This window comes from Eurytemora carolleeae, unplaced genomic scaffold (assembly GCF_000591075.1).
Source record: "Eurytemora carolleeae unplaced genomic scaffold, Eaff_2.0 scaffold624, whole genome shotgun sequence".
Taxonomy (NCBI): Eukaryota; Metazoa; Arthropoda; class Copepoda; order Calanoida; family Temoridae; genus Eurytemora; species Eurytemora carolleeae.
Genome location: NW_019396553.1, coordinates 149,391 through 172,832, shown reverse-complemented (window position 1 = coordinate 172,832; position 23,442 = coordinate 149,391). Strand labels below are relative to the sequence as shown.

At 34.2% G+C, this 23,442-nt stretch overlaps 5 protein-coding genes across 7 annotated transcripts in view; all 5 read right to left on the bottom strand.

Annotated features, from left to right (window-relative positions):
• On the bottom strand, positions 1 to 4,185 carry LOC111705387 (syntaxin-8). The gene is made up of 6 exons (XM_023477917.1): positions 4,086 to 4,185; positions 3,386 to 3,447; positions 1,896 to 1,988; positions 1,506 to 1,587; positions 682 to 929; positions 1 to 153 (listed from the first exon to the last, which is right to left on the bottom strand). The coding sequence occupies exons 1-6, from the start codon at positions 4,102 to 4,104 to the stop codon at positions 16 to 18; spliced, it is 642 nt and encodes a 213-aa protein (XP_023333685.1). The 5' UTR covers positions 4,105 to 4,185; the 3' UTR covers positions 1 to 15.
• On the bottom strand, positions 4,151 to 6,933 carry LOC111705388 (probable DNA-directed RNA polymerases I and III subunit RPAC2). The gene is made up of 4 exons (XM_023477918.1): positions 6,857 to 6,933; positions 5,926 to 6,019; positions 4,822 to 4,908; positions 4,151 to 4,278 (listed from the first exon to the last, which is right to left on the bottom strand). The coding sequence occupies exons 1-4, from the start codon at positions 6,913 to 6,915 to the stop codon at positions 4,180 to 4,182; spliced, it is 339 nt and encodes a 112-aa protein (XP_023333686.1). The 5' UTR covers positions 6,916 to 6,933; the 3' UTR covers positions 4,151 to 4,179.
• On the bottom strand, positions 6,921 to 10,226 carry LOC111705389 (mitotic-spindle organizing protein 1-like). Its single transcript, XM_023477919.1, has 4 exons — positions 10,145 to 10,226; positions 8,301 to 8,409; positions 7,541 to 7,584; positions 6,921 to 7,115 (listed from the first exon to the last, which is right to left on the bottom strand). Exons 1-4 carry the CDS (start codon positions 10,198 to 10,200, stop codon positions 7,073 to 7,075), a joined length of 252 nt encoding a protein of 83 aa, XP_023333687.1. The 5' UTR covers positions 10,201 to 10,226; the 3' UTR covers positions 6,921 to 7,072.
• Positions 10,226 to 23,442, bottom strand: part of LOC111705384 (GPN-loop GTPase 3-like) — a 20,301-nt gene continuing 7,084 nt past the window's right edge. The window contains exons 4-11 of one of the 3 annotated variants that reach the window (XM_023477910.1): positions 18,772 to 18,861; positions 18,257 to 18,355; positions 17,276 to 17,368; positions 16,722 to 16,843; positions 15,241 to 15,367; positions 11,431 to 11,540; positions 11,058 to 11,154; positions 10,226 to 10,454 (exon numbers count right to left, since the gene is read on the bottom strand). In XM_023477910.1, coding sequence (XP_023333678.1) covers positions 10,350 to 10,454; positions 11,058 to 11,154; positions 11,431 to 11,540; positions 15,241 to 15,367; positions 16,722 to 16,843; positions 17,276 to 17,368; positions 18,257 to 18,355; positions 18,772 to 18,852 — 834 coding nt within the window. In that variant the 5' untranslated portion in view covers positions 18,853 to 18,861 and the 3' untranslated portion in view covers positions 10,226 to 10,349. Of the gene's footprint in view, positions 10,455 to 11,057; positions 11,155 to 11,430; positions 11,541 to 15,240; positions 15,368 to 16,721; positions 16,844 to 17,275; positions 17,369 to 18,256; positions 18,356 to 18,771; positions 18,930 to 23,442 lie in introns of those variants that run through there. The other 2 variants (XM_023477911.1, XM_023477912.1) reach the window with 2 other exon arrangements.
• The window catches only part of LOC111705382 (nicotinamide phosphoribosyltransferase), a 10,658-nt gene continuing 6,547 nt past the window's right edge, over positions 19,332 to 23,442 (bottom strand). The window contains exons 12-14 of the mRNA XM_023477903.1: positions 21,200 to 21,249; positions 20,352 to 20,490; positions 19,332 to 20,187 (exon numbers count right to left, since the gene is read on the bottom strand). Coding sequence (XP_023333671.1) covers positions 19,985 to 20,187; positions 20,352 to 20,490; positions 21,200 to 21,249 — 392 coding nt within the window. The 3' untranslated portion in view covers positions 19,332 to 19,984. The remainder of the gene's footprint in view (positions 20,188 to 20,351; positions 20,491 to 21,199; positions 21,250 to 23,442) is intronic.

Below are 23,442 nucleotides of genomic sequence, written 5' to 3'. Positions count from 1 at the left end.
CGAGCTGATTTATTATCAAATGAAAGCAACATAAAAATGGAACTGACCTATTTCATCAATTATATCATTTTGTTGGATAATTTCTACACCAATCTGCTGGGCCATATTCTTCTGTCTTATTATCACACTATGCAGAGCATCTAGACCAGCATCCTTCATATTCATGTATTTAATAATCACAGTACAGTGTACACAATAACCTTTATATTGTGCACATGTACAGTGTACAAGTGCATCCAGACCAGCATCCTTTATATTTATTTAATTAATAATCACAGTACAGTGTACACAATAACCTTTATATTGTGCACATGTACAGTGTACAGAACATCCAGACCAGCATCCTTCATATTTATTTGTTTAATGATACACAGTACAGTGTACATTCTGGAAAAGGAACACGCGACTTTAAGACACTAGTTGTGATTTTACATAGTTCAATGTACATGAGACACAGCACTTGTGTAGTGTAAACAGACCAATTTTACCTTATAATACATAGATTTAATAAGTTACTAGTTAACCTAGTTGCTTTGTAACAACATCAAACACACTTAATATTGCTTTAATAATGTGCGCGTCTTCATATTCCACAGTTTTCTGGTTCTCACTGTATATTAAACGTTAAACTAGACTGGCCGGTACGAGTATATGCTTGTACCGGTTCGGATTTCTCATCACCTGATCTAACATGGCCTCCTGCTGTTTTTCTTTCAGGGACTGAGCACTCATCCCAGCCGTCTCCAAGGACTCAGCTCCCCCGTCCCCGGGGGGACTGCTTGAGTCCCCCCACCCCGTGGTTCCCATGTCCGCTATTCCGGAACCAGGCACCGGTTTCCGGAATAAAGTTTTCCGGTCCGAGTTCACCTCAGTAAATATAGTTCTGCTCACTAGCTCTTTCAGCTGTTTCTCCTTCCGGGAGAAATTGTCTAAAATACGGGTTTTTACAACTTAAAGAGACTGTAAGCGTAATTTTAAGTGACCCTTCATGCAAAAATGGCAATATCCGATCTACAACGGCAAAAATGTGACGGGAATGCAAAATTCTTTGTGACGTAAAAGACTTTTGTTGATTTTTACGCGGTTAAAGGGGCTGTATAGCGTTATTTCAAGTGACCCACCATGTATTGAAATGTATGATTTACAACGGTACCTTCGAAATCTTAATTTGATCAAAAAATGTGGAGGATAACGTCGTTTTTCTGACTCTAGAGTGTTTATTTTTGTGAATTTCTCCAAGAAATGCGCGAATCACTCTTGAAAAAAACCACAAAAATATACAGTTTAAAGAAAAACAGTCATGTATAACTAATTCATACTTGATCTGACAAAGTTTATACGAAAAAAGCTTGTACATCAGGCATTGCCATCTTTGCATGAAGGCCGAGGGGTCCTGTGCAGGTCACTAGAAATTACGCTTACAGTACAATGAAGACTAGTTCGGAGACACGAATCAATATTATACTGAAATTTTGTAGATTTATAATTTTAATATTACAGTTTACCTAAAACTCCTTCTCTTCTGTTTCTCTCCCCTTGAGTAAGTTTTGAAGACTCGGTATGAAGTTTCTCCCGGAGCAGATTTAACTAAAACGGTTATTTCCTTGTTCAAATGTGATCATTTTTCTTTAAACTTTTCTTCAGACGAAACTTTTTAATTTTAACAATTCCTAAATTTTTCCACAAAATTCAAGACATAATTGTGATATTTTGCTTAATTGCATAAATACTGTGGTAGGCGATTATATCAATATAATGAAGACGACTTTCGATTTAAATTTTTATTTACATCAACCTTTTAAGAACAGCATAGATACACAAAAACATAGAAACAAAAAAAGCTGTAAATAAAAAAAGCTTCTCTTTAATTACTTAAAATATTGTTATTCTCATACCTGTCCTGAGAGCTGGGAGAGTGTTCGACCAAGATCATCAGTGAGCTGGTGATATACAGAGCTTTTCCTACTCAGCTTACTTCGCTCTCCAATCTTAAGAATAAAAGATTAGCATAACAAATTTGTGGTTAAAAAACAGAATCAATATTAAGAAAGAAAGTAGCAATCTCTGTTTGTTTGTGTGTCCCATCATGACTCGGGAACCCCTTGATCGATTTGACCGATTTGAACCACTTAAATGTTTTAGTTTGGTTTAAAAATTGTAAGTTAAGTAGGTTGACTTCCATGGCATGTTAGATTCACAACAGTATACCTTTTTAAATATTGCTGATTTCCGACAACTAATTTTAGTTTCTGATTAAAAATTTCCAAAGCCACTTTTAAAAAGAAACCACAATTGAAAATAATCCATTTTCGGTTTTGATAACTAGGACAAAGAAAAAGGTTTTAGGATACTTTTTTTCCTCCAATATTTCTTTGCTAATTGTGCGTATAGAATGTGTACAGAATGCTCAGTCCAATGCTCCAATAGTATAGGAATTAGTAAATGTCGATATTTTGTACATTTCTTAATCTATCTACAGGGTGTCCTAAGAATCAATCTATCTTTGGAGTGTCCCAAGAATCAATCTATCTACAAGGTGTCCCAAGAATCACATCCACAGGGTGTACCAAGAATCAATCTATCTACAGGGTGTCCCAAGAAGCAATCTATCTACAGGGTGTCCCAAGAAGCAATCTATCTACAGGGTGTCCCAACAATTAATCTATCTACAGGGTGTCCCAAGAATCAATCTATCTACAGGGTGTCACAAGAAGCAATCTATCTACAAGGTGTCACAAGAAGCAATCTATCTACAGGGTGTCCCAAGAATCAATCCATCTACAGGGTGTCCCAAGAAGCAATCTATCTACAGGGTGTCCCAAGAATCAATCTATCTACAGGGTGTCCCAAGAAGCAATGCCCACTTTTAAAGTGATTGTCACCTATCATGAAATTTCCAAAATGTGGTCTGATAAGAAATTGGATACTCTTAATACCGATCACTTTGAATCTGAATATTCACTGTGGACTCTTTTTTGCTTAATCCGTTCCTTTCCCTTCTTTTTGGTTATCCCACCGGATTCCGACCAATTCTAGTTTTCAGCTCACATTTCTTGAAATTAATTAAGATTTATTCAAATATTTCGTAATCCCTTCATTTACTATATAGTTTTTTTTTTTGGAGTTTTTGGACCAATGGACAAGTTAGGAATTACTTGAGCAAGAAAAAAAACTCTTAAGTGTTTAGGAATAACTGAGTAAGAACGAACGTTTCTAGTGTTAAGGAATACCGAAGTAAAACAAAACCTCACTTGAGTTAAGGAATACTGGAGTAAATAAAAAAAAAACCTCTCTAGTGTTAGGGAATACCTGAGTAAGAACAAAACCTCCCTAGTGTCTGGTAATACCTGAGTAAGAACAAAACCTTCCTAGTGTCTGGTAATACCTGAGAAAGAACATGTTGATGAAGTTTCTCTGCTGTAAGTAATTCTCGTTCCCAACCATCCCCTGGATACATTACAATCAGGTTTACAGAGATTTATCTATTACTAGCTGAAGTATCCATCTATCCCCAGGATATATTACAATCAGGTTTACAGGGGTTTATCTATTACTAGCTGAAGTATCCATCTATCCCCAGGATATATTACAATCAGGTTTACAGGGGTTTATCTATTACTAGCTGAAGTATCCATCTATCCCATGGATATATTACAATCAGGTTTACAGGGTTTATCTATTACTAGCTGAAGTATCCATCTATCCCCTGGATATATTACAATCAGGTTTACAGAGGTTTATCTATTACTAGCTGAAGTATTCATCTATCCTGGATATATTACTATCAGGTTTACAGAGGTTTATCTATTACTAGCTGAAGTATCCAGCTATCCCATATCTCATTACAGGGGTGTATACTCTCTTAAAGACCATTCCCCCCCCCCCATTTTTGAAAATCGTTTTCCCCCAGAAGTAAAGTACGCCAACATTTTTAATGGTTTTATTCTCAAAATTTGGGAAAATATTTTTTTGTTGCTAAAATGAATGAAAAGGATGAAAAAACTTGCTTTTTCGCATNCGGTATGAAGATTAAGTTATCCAATCCAACTATCCATGGATATATTACAATTGTACAAGATTTTTACCTATATCAATAAGCGCCATCTTTCCAAAAACATGAAAGCATAAATCACATTTTTCTGAAAATATTAAAATATATTAATAATAAAAATTTTCTTTTTATGATTTGTTTTTATTTTGCTGAACTGCGAGACCAAAATCCTTTTTTAATTGAAGAGCATTCGCCTTAACGTCCACAAACGCTTTCCGTAGAGCAGTCTAAAAACAATATTATTAATTCGAAATAAAAAAAAACTGCATAAACCATCGCAACAACAAAAACCATGATAATAATATGAAAAATATCTAATAAATAAATAATAAAATAAAAAAATGAAAGAACAAGTGAAAAATCAAACTTTCATTACAATTAAACAATCTGCAGTTTAGTCATGTAAACTTGGGAAAGTAAAGGGGTACATATTAGACATATTTTTTTATGAACTTTTGGAGAAAATACGATTCAAATAGTCAGTATTTCTTTTGAAAGGTAGATTATCAGTTAAGGGCATTGCATCATCGAAAAGACAATTTTTTTAGCCTAATTTTATCAATAATTATCAGGTCAAAACTTTTGTTTTGTTTGCATTGTCAGCTAAATCCAAGCATCCGCATTTTTTTTTAATAATGTCTGAATTATCTTTCAGTGATTTTTCCGTACATCCCTGGAAAAAAACTAAATCCTTTGATCCAAAAGTTTATTCGATTTGGCTAAGCGGTATTCCAATCAGAAGTTTCTACCTCGCTCTAACTTAATAATACCTGGGCCGGATATCCATCCATGGTTTGTATCCTCAGGTGCATAATCTCCTCGGAGGGATGAGGTATCGTATATCCAGCAAATACAACCTGGATACAGTCAGATTCATTAAACTGTGGAATAGAAAGACGACATTTTAGCAGCGACATGCGTATTTGATGTTGTTTTAAAGCAAATAGTTTTACTGTAAAACCTAGGTGATTGATGAGACTCCTTATCCATCATTGAAGAAATTCTAGAATCTACAGAATTCCGCCCTAGGACAAAGAANCACCTTTAAGTGTACACTATACAACTGTACAGTGTACACTCACTCAAGCATCAGTCGTCAGATAATCCATGACAAAAAGAAGAACCTAAATCAAGGATATTGTCCAAGGAGAGAAGTGAAGTCCAAGATGTTCTCTGATCGCATAGAATTAATTGTCTCAAGCTAAACAAAACCGAGATGTGCAGTAAAAGAATGTACTTTGTTTATAAAATTTAATCAACTGTAATTGTGAACTAAATATTGTTTTGCTCAGATTCAACCAGACTTGAATAAACTAAATATTCTTAGATTTCTGCATATAGTTTTGCAAGTGAAATTGAGCCTGTTAACATTATCGATGTGTTTCGTTTTAATTGGTGGTAGGCGATTACATCAATACAATGAAGACGACTTTTGAATTCAATATTGATTTAAATTAAGTATAGAAGTCACGATGTTTAATCAATTTTAAAAAAACTTCTCTTTTATTACTTGTAAACTTGCAATTCAAAAAAAGCTTGTTAACAATCAAAACTTAAATACTAAAGTCATCGAAATGTTATTCATTATAAATTTAAAACTTACGATTTACGGGTTTAAAGAGCTTAACGTTTTTGAGCCAGATCTGAAGCAATTATAAACTGACCTGCGGGTTCTGAAGCAATTATAAACTGACCTGTGGGTTCTGAAGCAATTATAAACTGACCTGTGGGATCTGAAGTAATTATAAACTGACCTGTGGGATCTGAAGTAATTAAAAACTGACCTGTGGGATCTGAAGCAATTATAAACTGACCTGTGGGTTCTGAAGTAATTATAAACTGACCTGTGGGATCTGAAGTAATTATAAACTGACCTGTGGGTTCTGAAGGAGTGTAACTCTAAGGCAGTTTCCTAATGTGTGGGATTCTTTACGAAAAACAAAAGTTCGACAACTATCTCCGGACTTACTAAATATGCCATTACAATCTTTTAGTCAAGAAAAAACGGATATTTTGGAAATAAAAAAAAAATAAAAAAAAAGAGATTTCATAAATTTCAGCAGATTTATTTTTCTAACTTAATGAATATATATTAGTAGAAAAAAAATATTTTTTATACTTAGCCAAAAGGTCCGAGAATATAATGTTAAAAAAGCTTTTTTTGGAATAAAAACATCGTTCTTTATAAATAATGTGCAAGTTCTATTAAAATCGCAAGTTTATGGCTTCTCTAATCTCTATAAGCTATATATAATTCAAATAATAAAATTCTGAATTTTAGATAAAAAGCGTTAATTTGTTTTTTAAACTGGAGAGGGCAAATATTTTGGAACTTATCAAAAATTAACGAAAACCCAAACGAAAACCCATTCTGTAATATGGTCAATTTGATACTAAAAAAAAGAAAGAAAAAAGACGTAAACGGATGATCAAAGCTTTATCTACTTTACAGAACCTAAACTCGAATTTGCAGTTGGAATAAAAGATGGCAATGACCGGTAACCTTGAAACCTTTATCTGATGACCGGTGTGGAAGATATTGTTTTTCTAGAAATTCTAAAAATTCCTATATAAGTTTCCCCGCAAAAGAAACGCACAAAGAAAAGTCACAATAGGAAGTAATCAGTTTTGAAAATTATAAACAGTGATGTCTAATTCACACTTAATCAGACAAAACTTTAATGAGTACCTTGGTGAATCTGGCATTGACATCCATAAATTATAGAGAACGCACTCGAGAAGATGCAATAATGATGTGAACGCATATAAGAATATTTTTGGATAATTAATCGATTGTAAAAGTTCCTGTCTCCCTCCAGTACGCTCAGCTTATGTTCGGTCTCCGGCGGGGTAAGAAGCGACATTCTTATCTGAAATATTGTCGTTTAATTGCGACATTGTTTGATGTTATGGGTCGATGTCGACTTTTCTTTCCGCCAACTTTTATATTTTACGGATAACATGATTAATCACATGACATTTAATTCTTATTAATAAATCGGGTTCGTCATGATCAGGGGCTTAACTCGCTTCGCTCGCGTTCTTAATTGCCTCTGTCTCGCGTCTAAAAAAGTATTTCAACTAAAATAAGGGATAACAAAAACCACAAAATTTTTTTTTTATAAATGAACAGATAATCAACATGAGGGCTGAATAATCCTTTAAAATTAAGCCTGCAGTGCAATGTGCCCCCAACTCTGTCAACATATACTAAAGATATTTTTGTATTTAAAGTTAAAAAAACTTCACAAAGATATGTAAAAGTAAAAATTATTGTATTTTTAACCATTTAATGTTTTAATCTTTGCTTAAGATCCGGATCCATTGAATCCTAAATATTACAGCTCTCTAAATTCACACAAAAAAAACCCAACCCAACCCGAATAAGATCAGATCTGATCGAAGAGACACCCCAGATCTGAGATGACATTATCAATTCTTATAAATCTAGAGATTTGTAATAAATATTAACATTGGGTATAACTCTACCTTAATTCTTTAATAACTGTGGCTAAAGCTTCAGGATTAGCCCCCTGGCGGAGAAATCTCTCAATTAATCATGTCGCATAAGACATTTTGGATACATTCATTCTTATTTCGATTTTGATTCAAGAAGCCAAGATATAAGATATCAAACTATTACTAGAAAGTAGCTATTTACTAGGACTCAGTGCTCTAAGTAGACAGGATCGGATCGACCATTACAGCGCCTGACTCTTCCTGGCTCACAACTGACTCTTCCTGGCTCACAACTGACTCACCAAAAAACAAAACGTGTCTCATACTTTATGAGGAATAAATAATCTGAGAAACCCCAGAATTAAAACTTAAAATTCAAAAAGAAAATTTTCCAGCTAAAATTATAGAGGAAAAGAGTCAATACTGTGTCCATGAAACAACCGGACACTCTCATTTTTTATCAAATTAAAGATTCCAGATGGGTAAAAATTCGTCTCGACTGGTTGAAACAGATCCGCCGAAACAAATTGGATTAGTTTTAATTGTTTTAAAAAATTTTAAATAGAAAAATATCAGAAAAAAAACCGAAATGTATTTAAATTTCTATCAATGCGAAGACGACAATTTTTCCACGTATCTATTGTAATTTGATAACAAATGATACAATTTCTCTAGTTTTTTTCCGGTGTGGGAGTGAAAGGATTTAGGTGGATGGGGTCCCATGATTCAAGAGTAGTGATCCAGGAATTTTAATATTTAGAATTGATTGATTGATTGATTGATTGATTTCCTGTTCACAGAGTCTGACACAGATTGCCAATGTCTCCCTGTCTAGTCCTGTATTCAGTATCCTGGATATCTCCAGCAGGGTGGTAAACGTCTCCCTCGCCTCAATATTTCTAAACAAAGACAAGAATGTTCTTAAAGGGAATACCGGTTTAGTTTCGAATGACCTTCCTTGCAAAAATGGCAAAAATGCCGAATTCACAAAGGTACCCTTTATACCTTTATCTGATCAATCATGTGGAATATTTTGTCGGTTTTCTAGGTTTAAACATTTTATTTCTGATAATTCCTTTATGTTTCCCTGCAGTAGAAATGCGCAAGTAGCGAAACTACAATTGAAAATAATTAGCTTTCAAAACTAACATTGATGTCTAATTCATACAATTCATTCAGACAAGACTTTTATTAATGTTGGGAATCGGGCGTGGCAATATTTACATGGAGGGTTACTTGAAACTTAACTTACAGTCCCTTTTATGGAAATCTCGAATTGCTTGCAAATGACATTTCACTCCCAGAGGGGGATGGCCGATTACCAAATCCACGTATAATTGCTTAAATGTCGTCTACCTTTTACAGTTTTGTGTCTTGTTGTATTGGAATTTCTTCTACTTAAATAACAGCCTGGGGAGTTGAAAACAAAATAATATTCAATGTGTGAAGAACAAGAACAAATTTGATATGATTAAACCATATTCCATTCTAGAAATAATTTTCCATGTGAAGCAACTGTATCAAATAGTAAAGAGACTGTGTTTCTGCAACAAACTCTGATTTTATAATCCATTTGAATTAAAATTCGGTGATGGTGATGAAGAAAATATCTCTTGAGTAAACAAAGTAGATGTTAATTCCACATTTTAATTCGGTCTGGGTTGACCCTCGTCAGTTCTTGAGATGGTTTCCGGTATGAAGATTAAGAACAATGTTGTAGAATTTTTGATTTTGGAAACTATGAATCCTGTTAGATCAAATAATTAAAGTTTTAAATATCAAAGGTTTACACACTCAGGTCATAAACTAAATGTAAACATGTTGTGTAGTTTTATCTTTAATGATGAAAAGAAATTTTGTGTAACAATTGAATAAATCAACCAGTGGCGTAATTAGGGGGGGTTATTGGGGTTATTTCCCCCCCCCCCTAGAATCATGGGGTTAATTACCCCCCCCCTAGAATCCTGGGGGTTATTACCCCCTCCCCCATAGAATTCTGAAAACAATAAAACCTGAAGATATTCTTAAAAGGTTTTTGAGCGCAAAGCCTTTTTTCATGGAGGAAAGAGTTGTTATCTTATTTTGTTTTTTAAAAAAGGTTGATTTTAAAATTGAGTATCTTTAAAATTTGCACGAAAATAATTTAAATGTGCAGATACCTCAGGTACTTCAGATTTTACGTCAACATATTCTAAATGATTCTAAATTCTAAATTATTGGTCAATGTCATGACAATAAAATGTTTTTTTTTTTAATAGAAAAAAATGGTATGGGCAATGCAGAATAATTTTTACTTATAAATAATGTCATTTCCATATTAGATTTATTTAAGATCTTAACATACTACATTGACAAGAAAATTTTAGAAATTAGAAATAAGAATATAAACAAAGACAATATTTTTCCAAGTTTAGCAGAGTAGCGTTTCTAAAGATTTTAAAAAGTAACATTTTTTTTCCTCTTAGAGCAAAACTATTTTTTATGTTACTTTAAAATAAATTCATTTTTTCTACAGATCTTTGTAGTTAATGTAAAATGAATGACTATAATGAAGGATATAAAACAAGTTGAAAGCTGAAAGGTTTCCCCCCCCCCCCTAGAGAATCCTTATTTACACCCCTGAAATCAACTAACCTTGAATTTGATTGGTTTCCATGTTTGCTAGCTTCCATACCAACCTTTTCCTTCATCTTGATAAACAACACATTTAATACATCTGAAAAAAAATATCACAGCCTTGATATAAAAAAATAAATAACATTTATTTAAAAACTGAGCCGGGAGTTTGAACTTTTTATAGTTCGATTTAAGTTCAGTTCGGATCAACTGAACTTAAGTTCTACTCGTCGTTTTCATCCTCCTTGTCTGGATATTCGAAATCTCTTGTTTTCGTATCTAGATCCTCTCCATACTGTATCGTTGTATCAATCATGATTAATAAATCCTGAAATAATCAAGGTTTCAAAATAGGTTCGTTCACAGACAAAAATATTTTATGAGTAAAAATTTGAAAAAAAAACACAATTTTTTTATTCAAAAGAATGTATAGTTTTGTGGGGGGATACAAGATTGGACATCGAAAGGCAAGTTTTTCATCCTTTTACCTACTTTCTGCCAGTGCCCTAACATTTATTTATTNTTCCCCAATTTCAGTAAATATAACCTCTGCGCAAACATACGTAACTTCCGGGAAAAACAAAGATTTTCAAAAGGGATGGGAGGAAGGGATTTTTAAAGAAAATGTACACCCCTGTTTATTAGTACAACTAGGCCAATCGTTCACTAAAGTGTCCAGGATGAAAACATAAACAATTCTCAAAACTAGACGAATACTTAATTTTAGATTTTACAACCTATTTCCTCAAATGCACGAACGTTTTTTAAGAAATCCACGAAATTTACAAGAAAGGTGTTCCAGCCAAAAACTTTCATTTTGAGAGAAATTCTCGATGCTTCTGGCTAATGTGTGTTCTAATGTGGGTTATGTGCATTTTCAACAACGTGAACACTGAACAATCCCTTTAATATTTACTAGCTTTCTCCTTACCTGTATATTTTCTTCACTAGTGATGTCCAAGGGGAAAAATTTGACAAGACTGTAATCGTCCAAAACCCGACCAAGGGCCACCGACAGCTCCCCATACCTTTATTATTTATTATTGGTAAAGTCTTCAAAACTAAAGAGCACGACCTAAACCATGGCCTTTTGAGAAACTCTGCAATCTTTTCTTTGGCCGAATTTAGAGAGAGATTTAAATGAGTTTTGCTGTTAAACTTGTGAAGCCATATGGGCAGTCAACTAGGATGCCAGGTTCGGATCTGTTGATATGGGAGGTTTCGAGAACATTAGCGGGGTTCAGGTGTTGATACACGTGGTTCATGGCGGTCCTGCAACCCCTCCCTCGTAACTTGTAACGTACCTGTGTCCTAGTACACCATTAGTCCCGTGAAGGTCTGCAGTAAGGGTGTGAGTATCAGGTTCAAGAAATCTCTCCAACTGTTTCCTCCCGCCCACAGATAACAGGTCAATCTGGAAAATATCAATATTAGAGCAAGGTTTAATTAACAGAGGCGAGCTGTTTGTCCTTTGAACCAGAGAACAGTTTTCGACAAGGAGAAATCATAAATTATTATTTTATGGGTCCTTCTTGCAATGTAAATTGGTAATTTATAATAAAATGGGCAGTGAAGCCCCCCCCCCTCACACACACACACCTTAAATCTAGAAACCTCCTGTAAAAGGTAATCACGGGTGTTAGTGGAATTTGAAGAATTCTAATAAACTACTTTCAATGTTCAGGATTTCTGAAAACCTGGAGAATCCTTGTGATGAATGTGAAGAAGTTGGAGCGGAGAAGGTTGAAATGAACCTACACATGAAAACTCGAACTTTCTCCTATATTTCTAAAACTTTTGATTATTTATCCTTATATTAAAAATCAATGTTCTGAATTATATAATCCTGAGAATATGTTTTTAATCTATCAAGCCATGAGAAATGTTAATCATGAGCTTTTTTATATAAAATTCTTTATATTATTGAGATTTCACAAGAAAGAAAGCTTTTAATTTGAGAGTAAAGATTTTATCTTGTATAACAAAGATTTTAACTTTGAAGCAATAATTTTACCTTAAAAACTATATATCGTCTTTTTCAGACGAAGAATGGGTTGATTATATTTATAAACCGATTAAGTCTCCAGGTCTCAGCTTTTACGAGGTTTATAAAACATCTTTTAAAGAATAGTTTCCAATAATAAAAAAGGTCTTGAGCTAAAAAAACTTTGACATATGTAATGATGTTATATAATGGTGAGACAGATCTTAGATTAAACGTGTTCTCCCTAACTTCAATCATCCTACAAATCTACCACCTACAACATCATCCACAAATCTTCATTCGTCGAGTACATGAAACTCAGGTGAACCATGCGAAATCATGAATAGACTTTGAACCTTGAGCTTTACAATATTCATCGGTAATATTATGCACATGCAGATACCTTAAATATATGTATTCAGGACCTACCCTGATGTTCGTATACCTCTCCGTCTGAATGATCTGATGGAATAGATACTCTCTACCTGGTGAGATCTTCTGATGTCGTCTTCTTTCTTCAGAACTGTTCTAGATTCCTTTGGCCGTCTTCCACCATCGTGATTCTACCTGATCATCATCCTGAGCATGTGAATGTGACTCCACCTCCTCTGATCCACAACTCGGAGTGCTGATTGTTCTGACCGAGCTGCCTCCGACTGGACAACGCAGATTTTCGAGGACTTATGTTGGAACGTCACATGCTGTAGACGTGTCCTGTTAAGGACACGAGAAATATGTATAACGATCTTGACGAACAGGATTTTAAACCCCGTCTTGTTTAGATTCCTCAAGATCAGAGAACAATATCAAGGATGTCGTCTTCCCCTTGGTTCTCCGTACTCTCCTTCACTGTTTCAAGGATTGCACCTAAAGGTATGCTGCAATTTCTGTGCTAATATTATGATAAGTGATCTATAAGCTTATCTTTTGTCGATCAAACCTCACCGAGAATTCCTTTTTAGACTCGAAAGGACTCTGAATGAAGCATAAGATATTCTCTCTCTGAACTGTAGCTCATATCAGTCCGAGCAACTTTGCAAGTGTGTTTTAAATACTGAACATTTTACTAGTATGATTTCTTAGTGACTCAAAATCTAAATTTCTTTATTGAGACCTGGAGCAAATTTTTGTAAACATATACGTATATATTTTGTTATATTATAATAATTTAATTTCAGTTCACAGTGTGAGAGCTGAAGTTGAGGATAACCTACTTCAATAAAGCTATATAAACATAACACTCGTGTATTAATGTGGTGTGCTGGTTATAAGGGAATACTCGCCCTGGATATGAGTGAGCTTTTATGTTTTTAAAGTCTCAAAAACAACGTTACGAGTACAGTGTTTACTATTTTTAGCAGAGGGGGGGGGGGGGAGAAGAACTATAACTAAACAATAACACTGAGAGAAGCTTTAGATATAAACTGTTACCTTGGAAAGAATGTTAACATGAGGAACCTCTAGGTTAACCATAACACTGTGAGCAGCTTGAAATATAAACTGTTACCTTGGAAAGGATGTTAACATGAGGTAACACTAGGTTAACCATAAGACTGAGAGAGCAGCTTGATATATAAACTGTTACCTTGGAAAGAATGTTAACATGAGGAACCTCTAGGTTAACCATAACACTGTGAGCAGCTTGATACATAAACTGTACCTTGGAAAGAACTTTAACATGAGGAACCTCTATGTTAACCATAACACTAAGAGAGCAGCTTGATATGTAAACTGTTACCTCGGAAAGAATGTTAACATGAGGAACCTCTAGGTTAACCTTAACACTGAGTGCAGCTTGATATATTTTTAACTTTATCAATTTATTTATTTATAATTTTTTTACGAAACAAATTAATTGATACATGTATTTAATGCAGAATGCTGACACTCATTTTTCCAATCTTCTTGATCCTGGCTGTCCTGTTTTGCTCATTCAATTAGCTGCATACTCCCGCCCCCCCAGGAGGGTTAATATGCAGTTTCGAGAGCTGATCAGGCAATTTGTAGTATTTCAATATCAGCTCTTGATTTTCTTTATTTATTTTAGTTGTTTTTGATATCGGCCATCTATGCAGGTTTATTGCTGACATTGCTGTAACGAGAACTTCCTTTTGTCAGCTGCATTACATGTATCAGTGTCTTGCAGTAATTTAGAAAGAAATTAAAAGACCTCCTAGCCTTAACTGCATTCTGCTAGGTTCAAGGTGATTTGGGTGTACCCCCTAGGAAAGGAACACCCATGAAACCAATGATGATCTCTCTCAGAAAGTTTTGATTAAGATTCCACAGCAAAGCAGTTTCTGAGTTCCACTATATCTGCTCGTGAAGTAGGATAAGGTTGGAATTTAGGAGGTAGGAGGATGAGGATGGGGGTGTTAGGGTAACAGGTATGAGATATACCATAGTCCTCACTTTTAACGTGTATTCCCATGTGGACAGATTTTTTAAAGAAAAAATAACCCGCTAAGCATGCTGTCCCATCGCTTTAAAACACGGGGAGTGTGTCTTTTGCCTATCATTGTCAGAGGTCTTCCATGAGTAATCCAGTTTCCATTTTGAGAAGGGTGATTTCGGGATTAGTCACGCTTTCCACTCAGTTGTGGAGAGAAGTGACCTTGATATCTAGACTTCTATACAAGTACAACGCACATAGCGCCCTTTCTCTCAACAGGCTTAGAAAGCTCTGCTGACACCCTTCCTTTGCAAGGTTCGGATACACACTGGCAGCTTGATATATAAACTGTTACCTTGGAAAGGATGTTAACATGAGGTAACACTAGGTTAACCCTTAAACTGTGAGCAGCTTGATATATAAACTGTTACCTTGGAAAGAATGTTAACATGAGGAACCTCTAGGTGAACCATAAGACTGAGAGAGCATCTTGATATATAAACTGTACCTTGGAAAGAACGTTAACATGAGGAACCTCTACGTTAACCATAACACTAAGAGCAGCTTGATATATAAACTGTTACCTTGGAAAGGATGTTAACATGAGGTAACACTAGGTTAACCATAAGACTGAGAGAGTAGCTTGATACATAAACTGTTACCTTGGAAAGAATGTTAACATGAGGAACCTCTAGGTTAACCATAACACTGAGAGCAGCTTGATATATAAACTGTTACCTTGGAAAGAACGTTAACATGAGGAACCTCTAGGTTAACCATAACACTGAGAGCAGCTAAAGCTCCAGATATAAACTTTCCTCCATCAACCATGAAGTGGGAGTCTATCAGGAACACACCGCACACCCTGACAATTAGTTCATCAGTTTATAACATTACGGAAAAGTTCGTTAATTAGTTTAACCCCCACCATCACTTTATACACGTACATCTAAACAGTTTGTTTTTAACCTTTGTGACAGAAACAATCTCAAGGAATAATAATTGTCTTAAAACATTTTTTTAAAAAGTGAATACTTGCAATTTATCTTTTTTCCATCTGATAATCTGAGTTCGTTTCCCTTATGACGGCCCAAATTTTTATTTTGCATATTCTTTTTTGTTTGTTTATTTTTAACAAACATTTTTCATATTTTTTTTATCGATTTTGATGGTTATTATTTTGTTAGAACTGACGAGGGTCAACCCAGACCGAAATATATTTTCAATAAATGTGGAACTAACATCTACTTTTTTTACTCTACCGAGGTTTGGTTCATCACAATCACCGAATTTTAAATATAACATTACAGACCACAGAAAAATAATATAAGTCCTAAAAGATATTGACAAATTCTATAACTACGATAAAAAATAAATACAACTGTCTTTATTTTGAACACCTAAACACGGGTTTTAAAGTCCAATTCTCTTTCTTGATTCGGACTGATATGTGTATAGTAAGGCATCCCTGAAACTCTGACTGATTGATTGATTGATTGATTAATTGATTGATTGATTGATCTGAGGAAGGGCAACGTGTTAGAACTATTCCCAAACCCGGGATCCATATTTTTTGTCGTCCAAAGGATAAAATTTATTTTTCAATGATATCCTGTCGTCGAAACCCATGATAGGGATTACTATACTGAGAAGATCTAAGGTTGAGATTAAGTGGAGCAGATTAGCGCAATCTTACACAAAAGTTTAAATCTCTGGCCAAATTAAATGACAATATTAGTTTTTCGGAATTTGTCCCTATTTTTGTATTCATTTCCGTAGAGAGTTTAGGCTCATAATTTAGGTAATATAAACATGTCGGGAATAATTGATTGATTGATTGTATAAGTAATTAATATGATTCAGTCATTTTGTAGGTAACTTTATAGAGGCTTTTGGTTTACAATTTTAAAACAATATTCGAAGGTTTTGAAAAAAAATTAAAAACTTGAACCGACAAGATTTTTTTTGGAAAAAAATTTCTCTGTGAAGGAGTCAAATTGCCGCAAACTCAAATTTAACAATCTTTAAAATCTGATAGTGTAAATCTTTGGTATTTCAAAATTTGATTAATTGATCAAACAAAATTTATAGTTTGAAATATTGAAGGTCTACGACTTTGAATAACAAAGATAAAGGGATTAGAAAATTAGAGTTTGTGGCAAAGACAAATTCCTTTGTGTTGCATTTTACGTTTTCGATGATGAAAAATATTCGTGAACCTGAAATTCCAATGTTGAAGAAGGTCTACAAATCTTCTCATGAGATTCATGTGTGTATACAATTCGATCTGACCAGGGCAGTCGAATAAAATATAATCATCCTCGTCCTCACCCAGGGCTTCCTATAAGTAAAGTTTTCACTGCAGTGCTTCCTATAAGTAAATTTTTTATCATCCCCATCCTCACCCAGTGCTTCGTAGTAGTAACATTTCATTTCAGTGCTTCCTTAAAGTAAAGTTGTATCAAAACATTTTTTCAAGACATTTCTTAACATTTTAAACAAAATAATAAAATATTCATCCAACTTTACGAAGTTTTCCTCTTTCATTAAAAATAAACTAAATGATGAGGAACATCAACAAATCTGATTTTCAAATCCCTTAATCTTTGCAACCAAAAGTCAGATCTTTGACATTTCAATCTATGATATTTGTTGGATAAAAAAGTCTAAATTTGAAAATGCAAAGGTTTACATCATTTGGTTGCACAGATATAGGAATGAGAAAATTTAGTTTGTGGCAAAAATTGAGCACCTGAAAATCTAAAAATCTGACCTCTAACCAGTCTGTGTTCTCCATCATGAACTCCATACTGAAGACGAGTCCTCCGTTAGGACCAAACTTCATCTCTTCGTCCTCCATCACGTCCTGGGACGAACATTGAAAAGATATAAAAATACCATTTTCAAGACGGAGGGGCTTAATTTCAAGATTAGAAAAGTCATATTTAAAGAGTTTCGGGTCGTCTTCACAGTCTCATCCTTTGCGGACAACCCTGTATATTTCGTTCAACAATCGTTTCCAAATTATTATAGGATTTCTTAAAGGGTTTCTTGTCAATAAATTGAAGAAAGTAAATAATTCAATGAGTCATTGATTTTTGAGGGGGGGGGGGGGGGGAATCTTAGAGTTCAATGTACAATTCTTTCCTTTCCATAAATCTTTAAAAATCCACCCCCTCGTAATTTTTTCATCTTGAAATTTTATAACCAGACGTTCTTATCCCTATTCCTTAAGCCCTCCCTTTCTGTCTAAAACCGGGCTTTTAAACTAGCTGTCTGAGTCCTCAGGACACTGCCTGAATAAATTCTTTTTCCTGTAACAAACTAAATCTTGATTTTGACCCACTTTCAGCTGTCAGATTTTGACAATTTGTAGCTTTTAGGAAAGCCTATGAATTCAAATAAGGAAACGGAGTGCACAAGTTTTTCAAAGAAATATGCACATTTACAGTATTTTCTTAATTACAGATCATGTTATTTAAATTTTGGCTAACAGTTTTGCATGTATGATATGGGATGGTCAAGGGCTTTACAAAAATGTATATTTTATCAATTTGGTAATTTTTTTGCAAACATTTTTACCATAATACTGGATTTAGCCAAAAAAAATTATTTTTTGCAGATTCTAACAATAGAGCATAAGAGCATTCCAATGATGTATCATTTGTCATATTTGGACGTCAAACATGGCATTTAGAGGGGGCATTTAGATCCCTAACATCTAGAAGGGGGTTGGTAACTAAAATGGACTTACATCTACTTGTATAAGATCCCTAACATCTAGAAGAGGTTGGTAACTGAAATGTTCAGCGGCTGGATCAAGGTTGGCAACATGGATAGTTCGCTTAGAGTCCTGGAATAAATAAAAAGTGTATCAAGGAGCCCCTGATGCCAACCCGCCTTTCTTATGAGGCCCATTTTGCGGTCGAAGTAAACTGGCCTTCCTTTCCAAAAATGTAGTAATGGTAAAAATAAATTTATTAAGAAGACTCCAGGCTGAGGTCCATTCCNCATTACTCGGAGTGGCGGGGGCTAGTCCGTCCAAAGTGTTGTTAATCTTTTTGGTTTATTTTTTAAACTTTTAATAAAACTTCCAATGTTTCAAAACTCAATAATTTTATAAAAAAAATAGAAAAACGATAGTTATAAAACGTTCGTTTTTTCGGCAAATATTAAGATTAGATAATTTTGAAAACATTTGTTCTTCCAGCACTGTGCCAAATTTTTCTCTGATGAAAGAAAATGAATGAACTTGATGCACATCCCTACCTGTCCATGTGCAGCTAGCGTGGAACAGTATGTAGATTTGCCTGAACCAGCTGGACCCATCACTATCTGGGCGTAGCGCATTTTTCCTCTGAAATATTTCTTTGTGCAATTTATAATTATCCAGATAGAGTTTAATAACAATCGCCATTATTTCGTTTCAGGTATTTCTTAAAGAGACTGTTTACAAATTATGGAAATTATTACACTAATTTTAAAAAATTGGGAGCACAACTGACCCGTTCAAAAATATCTAAAGGCAAAAATAATAGATTTTTAAAAATTTTTTAATGAGGATTTTTGAAATGAAGGTTTACATGGAATGAACTTGATCCTCTGATCCACTAATGAAGTCTAAAGCCATCCCTACCTCATTTGATTTGAGCATGAATTTACACAAGCATAATTATACAAGTGGTAAAAAATCCATTTCGACATACAAATGCATTGTTTTTTTTTTGTAAGAACAAATCAAAAAAAAGTATCCGAACTTTTCGTTTAAGTTAAAAAAATATTTAGAAAGATAATGAAAAATCAGGAGTACTAACAAAGAATCTATTAAATAATATAAAAATGTTTATTGCAATAATTGATTTTCTATATTTAAGCGTGCGCAATTTACAGGAGCAAATAGAAGTATTATATTTAAAGAGGCAGTACGCTTAATTTCAGGGGCTTCTTTGCAAAAATTGCATTGCCTGATTTACACCACTCCTCCAACAAATCCCTGATCTGAGATATTTAGAAGCCTGCGTTATTCTGATACTTCCCATATATTTTTCAACAGATGAAATGCGTAAGGTAGAATTATCACAATTGAAAACAATCAGCTTTTAAAAGTTATAAACATTGATACGCACACAGTCCCTTTAAGTAGTTTATTTCGCCAGAGTGCGAGTGATATTTTGAGTATATTGGGTGCAGTGAGTATGAACAAAAATACTGAATTATTAACAAATTTTTTAAGCATTTATCGAAAAATTACAATTTTTCGTATTTATAAAACAGTACAGGTATAATAAATCACAGTAGTTTTCATTGGTGCGAGTGTTTACAGGGGCATATTAAAAATTTTTATTCAGAGGGGGGCAGGCTTGACCTTTTTATCCCCCTCCCCAGTATCTGTATACGCCCCTGGGTGTTTAATATATGCATTTATTATTACGGATCTCTTTATGCATGCAACATGTCATTTAAAAATAAATTGTTGAAGTTTTCAATCTTTAGATTTCCTGCTCCAGGCTCGAGCACGAACTTCACTCAGACTCCAATCCTTGACGAGCTCCCCGTTCTCAAAGACGAGGAACATCTCGTCCTCCTGGGTTGTCTCCTCTTCACGGACCGTCTGAAACTCTCCGTCCTGCTTGATAAGGACCAGACGTCCTTTCTTACTCTTTTTCTTATGATCTGTGACAGGATCTGAAAAACGTCTTGTAAGTTTGTAAACATTACTTCCTTTGTAAACATCAATACCTTTGTAAGCATCAAGACCTTTGTAAGCATCAAGACCTTTGTAAATAGAAATACCGTTAAAAACATCAAAAACCTTTGAAAACATCCAACACTATTGTAAAAATCAGTACCTTTGAAAACATCAATTCCCTTCCCGTCGACTTCCACGTAGCTACATTTGTACGCACACTTCTGCGTATCTCGATCCATCTTCTGTAGAAGTGCTCCCCCGGACCCAAAACATAGATTTTCAGCTGACCACCTGTTCTCCTGCATTTTCAGTAATTGAGTCTTAACTCAAAGGTCAGGGTTAAACTTCAGGTGAGAGGTAAAAAAAAAGTTAAAGGTCAATAAATTAAGTTCAAAGGAGGGTCAATGGTCCAATGAAGGTCAACAGTCAAAGAAAAGTCAACAGTTACAGGAAGGTCAAAGATCAAAAGATAGTTAAAGATCAAAGGAAGGTCAAAGATCAAAGAGAGGTCATAGATCAAAGGTAGGTCAAAGATCAAAGGAAAAACAAAGATCAAAGGAAGGTCAAAGATCAACGGAAGGTAAAAGATCAAAGGAAGGTCAAAGATCAAAGGAAGGTCAAAGATCAAAGGAAGATCAAAGATCAAAGGAAGGGCAAAGATCAAAGGAAGGTCAAAGATCTAAGAAAGGTCAAATATCACAGGAAAATCAAAGCTCTTAAGACAATGGTCACATTTCAAGCGTCAAAGAGTGAAACGTCAAACAAAATTGTCAAGGAACAGATGGTTAAAATACATAGTAAAAGGTCAAAGGTCAAACATCAGCCAAAAACTAAAACCTTTTCTTCTCAAATATCTTAATCGAGTACTCGTGAAATAAGAAACAGCAAAAAATTGACTTAACGAAAAAAAAACTTTTTTCTTCAAACCTAGATCCATTTGTTTGGAAGGCGGATCAACATGAAATGGATTCAAAAACCTTGAAAAATAAAAACAGGCTTCATAGCTACCTTCATAACTTTAAGGATCTTCTCCAAGGACTCGTAACAGATCCCGTCTCCTGAAATAAATTTAGGTGGTTTATGTATTAGAAAAGAATCCTCCCCTTGGAGAAGGAAATTACATTTTAACTTGACAACATGTCCAACTAGCAGCTGTATACCCATCATTTGGACAAGGGAAGAATGTGAATCAGGTAAGTGAATTAAAAAAAGAAAATTCAAGATTTTGAAAGATTCAAAACATAAAAGGTTGCTCTTTGGCCTCTGCATTTTTTGTAATTGTTATTTTTATAAACTGTAGTTGTACTTTAAATAAAACTTTTGATTTGGGGTAAAACTACAAATAATATGCCAGGGGAGTAAAATATGTATTTTTAGTTTTTTTTTAATTGAGTGCCAAAATCTCCACTTCCGATAATAAATGCTTAATTTTACAATCAAGATTTTATATATTTACGAAAAAAATAAGAATTTGTTTGATTGGATAAGGAAATAATCGACATTTTTAATTCTAAAAATAGTTGTCTGACAAAATTGTTTGCGCAGACATCGCGTTAAAATCACATTTTAGATCTGTCATTTGTACTCCGTGCACACTGCACAGGACATTTGTACTCCGTGCACACTGCACAGTACATTTGTACTCCGTGCACATTGTACAGTACATTTGTACTCCGTGCACACTACACAGTACATTTGTACTCCGTGCACACTGCACAGTACATTTGTACTCCGTGCACACTACACAGTACATTTGTACTCCGTGCACACTGCACAGTACATTTGTACTCCGTGCACACTGTACAGTACATTTGTACTCCGTGCACACTACACAGGACATTTGTACTCCGTGCACACTGCACAGTACATTTGTACTCCATGCACACTGTACAGTACATTTGTACTCCGTGCACACTGTACAGTACATTTGTACTCCGTGCACACTGCACAGTACAAGTTGGCCAAAAAATAGAAATAGATGAAGAAGAATTAAGACTAAAAAAAGTGCGAACAAAAGAATTTCTTTTCGATGTAAGACAAACAAAATATTTTGATGAATTGTCTGTTTAAAAAAGTTCTCAATTTTATCATTATAGGTTTTAAAAATCCACTGAAACGAAATCCTGTCAATGTGCTTCCTTGGGTTTCTAGGAATAAATAAGTACATGATTTATTGATTTACGCGCTATGTCGTAGAGAGGACAGTTAATTTAAAAGTTATTCTTATTATTGAAATCTAAGTAATTACAAGGAAATTTTTTTTAATGATTTTAGTTAATGTATTTTCCTTGAATGTTAGTCAAATTTTACAACCATTTTTTATGTAAAAATCTTATTTTTTCATAAAAAGTGTGTTAATTTAAAAAATGTTAAGTTTCTTTGTCCCTTGAAAATATTTTAATACTCCTGCCGATTAAGTTCAAACACAGTCTAGGAAAGTAATTGGCACGGCCCGCTTATAGATATGATTCTATAATCTATCTATCAATCTACACTGAACTTGGCCACAGTACAAATTTTATTTTGGTAATTTTTTCCATGGGCCTACCAGCTGATATAGCAAACCGGACCCTAGATTTGTTGTGTTTATTTTTGGGGCATATGATGTTTTTTTTAATGTTTCTTTTATACAATTTCTTATTTTTTTTTATTCAAAATAGATTTTTTTTTGTTTACAAAGAATTAATATCTGGAGGAAAGTTCAGGGTCCATAGAGTAGGAAAGTTGTACAGCTGTGTTGATAAACAGTGGGCCCTGTGATGTATGAACATGAGGTACTGCAGTGTTATATCAAGTGAAAATAATAGTACTTGTCAAGATAAAATCTTTTTTTCGTTCCCGAAAAAAGACCTAAGAGTAGTATGGTTTACAAGCCAACCTTCCTCCTGGAATCCGAAAAAATGGAGTGTGTTATGCTCAGACCATTTTTCTCCTGATGACCTTAATAGGGTTTCTAAAAGACTACGACCTGGAGCCATACCATCCTCTAACCCCCAGTCATCAGCAATTCAAGGTAATATGTGATTCAATTTTTGTTTTAAGAAGTTCGATGAATGTGAACTTTTTTTGATTTTGACGAAAAATGTTATATTCATTTTTAAACTTCTTTAAAAATTAAAAGATTTGTGTGACTGTACAGTGTACATATAGGTAATTGCAAATTTAGAGGTGAAAAACTTGGACAAACGGTAAAATAAATGGGTTTTTCTTAGATATTTGAACAAATTTGAAAATTTGTGTGATTGTGCAAA

What these genes read in the sequence shown, in the direction of transcription:
- LOC111705387 (XM_023477917.1), bottom strand. An exon ending in ATCAACATGTTCTTTCTCAG is followed by an intron (nt 1,989 to 3,385) that starts GTATTACCAGAC and finishes TTTATTCTTAAG; the next exon opens with ATTGGAGAGCGAAGTAAGCT. An exon ending in AGGAGGCCATGTTAGATCAG is followed by an intron (nt 154 to 681) that starts GTGATGAGAAAT and finishes ATGAATATGAAG; the next exon opens with GATGCTGGTCTAGATGCTCT.
- LOC111705388 (XM_023477918.1), bottom strand. Translation starts at nt 6,915, where the DNA reads ATGTCGCTTCTTACCCCGCCGGAGACCGAACATAAGCTGAGCGTACTG. An exon ending in AGCGTACTGGAGGGAGACAG is followed by an intron (nt 6,020 to 6,856) that starts GAACTTTTACAA and finishes TGGCATATTTAG; the next exon opens with TAAGTCCGGAGATAGTTGTC. An exon ending in TGGATGGATATCCGGCCCAG is followed by an intron (nt 4,279 to 4,821) that starts GTATTATTAAGT and finishes TATTGTTTTTAG; the next exon opens with ACTGCTCTACGGAAAGCGTT.
- LOC111705389 (XM_023477919.1), bottom strand. Translation starts at nt 10,200, where the DNA reads ATGAAGGAAAAGGTTGGTATGGAAGCTAGCAAACATGGAAACCAATCA. An exon ending in GTGTCAGACTCTGTGAACAG is followed by an intron (nt 7,585 to 8,300) that starts GAAATCAATCAA and finishes TTTCTCCGCCAG; the next exon opens with GGGGCTAATCCTGAAGCTTT. An exon ending in ACAGTTATTAAAGAATTAAG is followed by an intron (nt 7,116 to 7,540) that starts GTAGAGTTATAC and finishes ATACTTTTTTAG; the next exon opens with ACGCGAGACAGAGGCAATTA.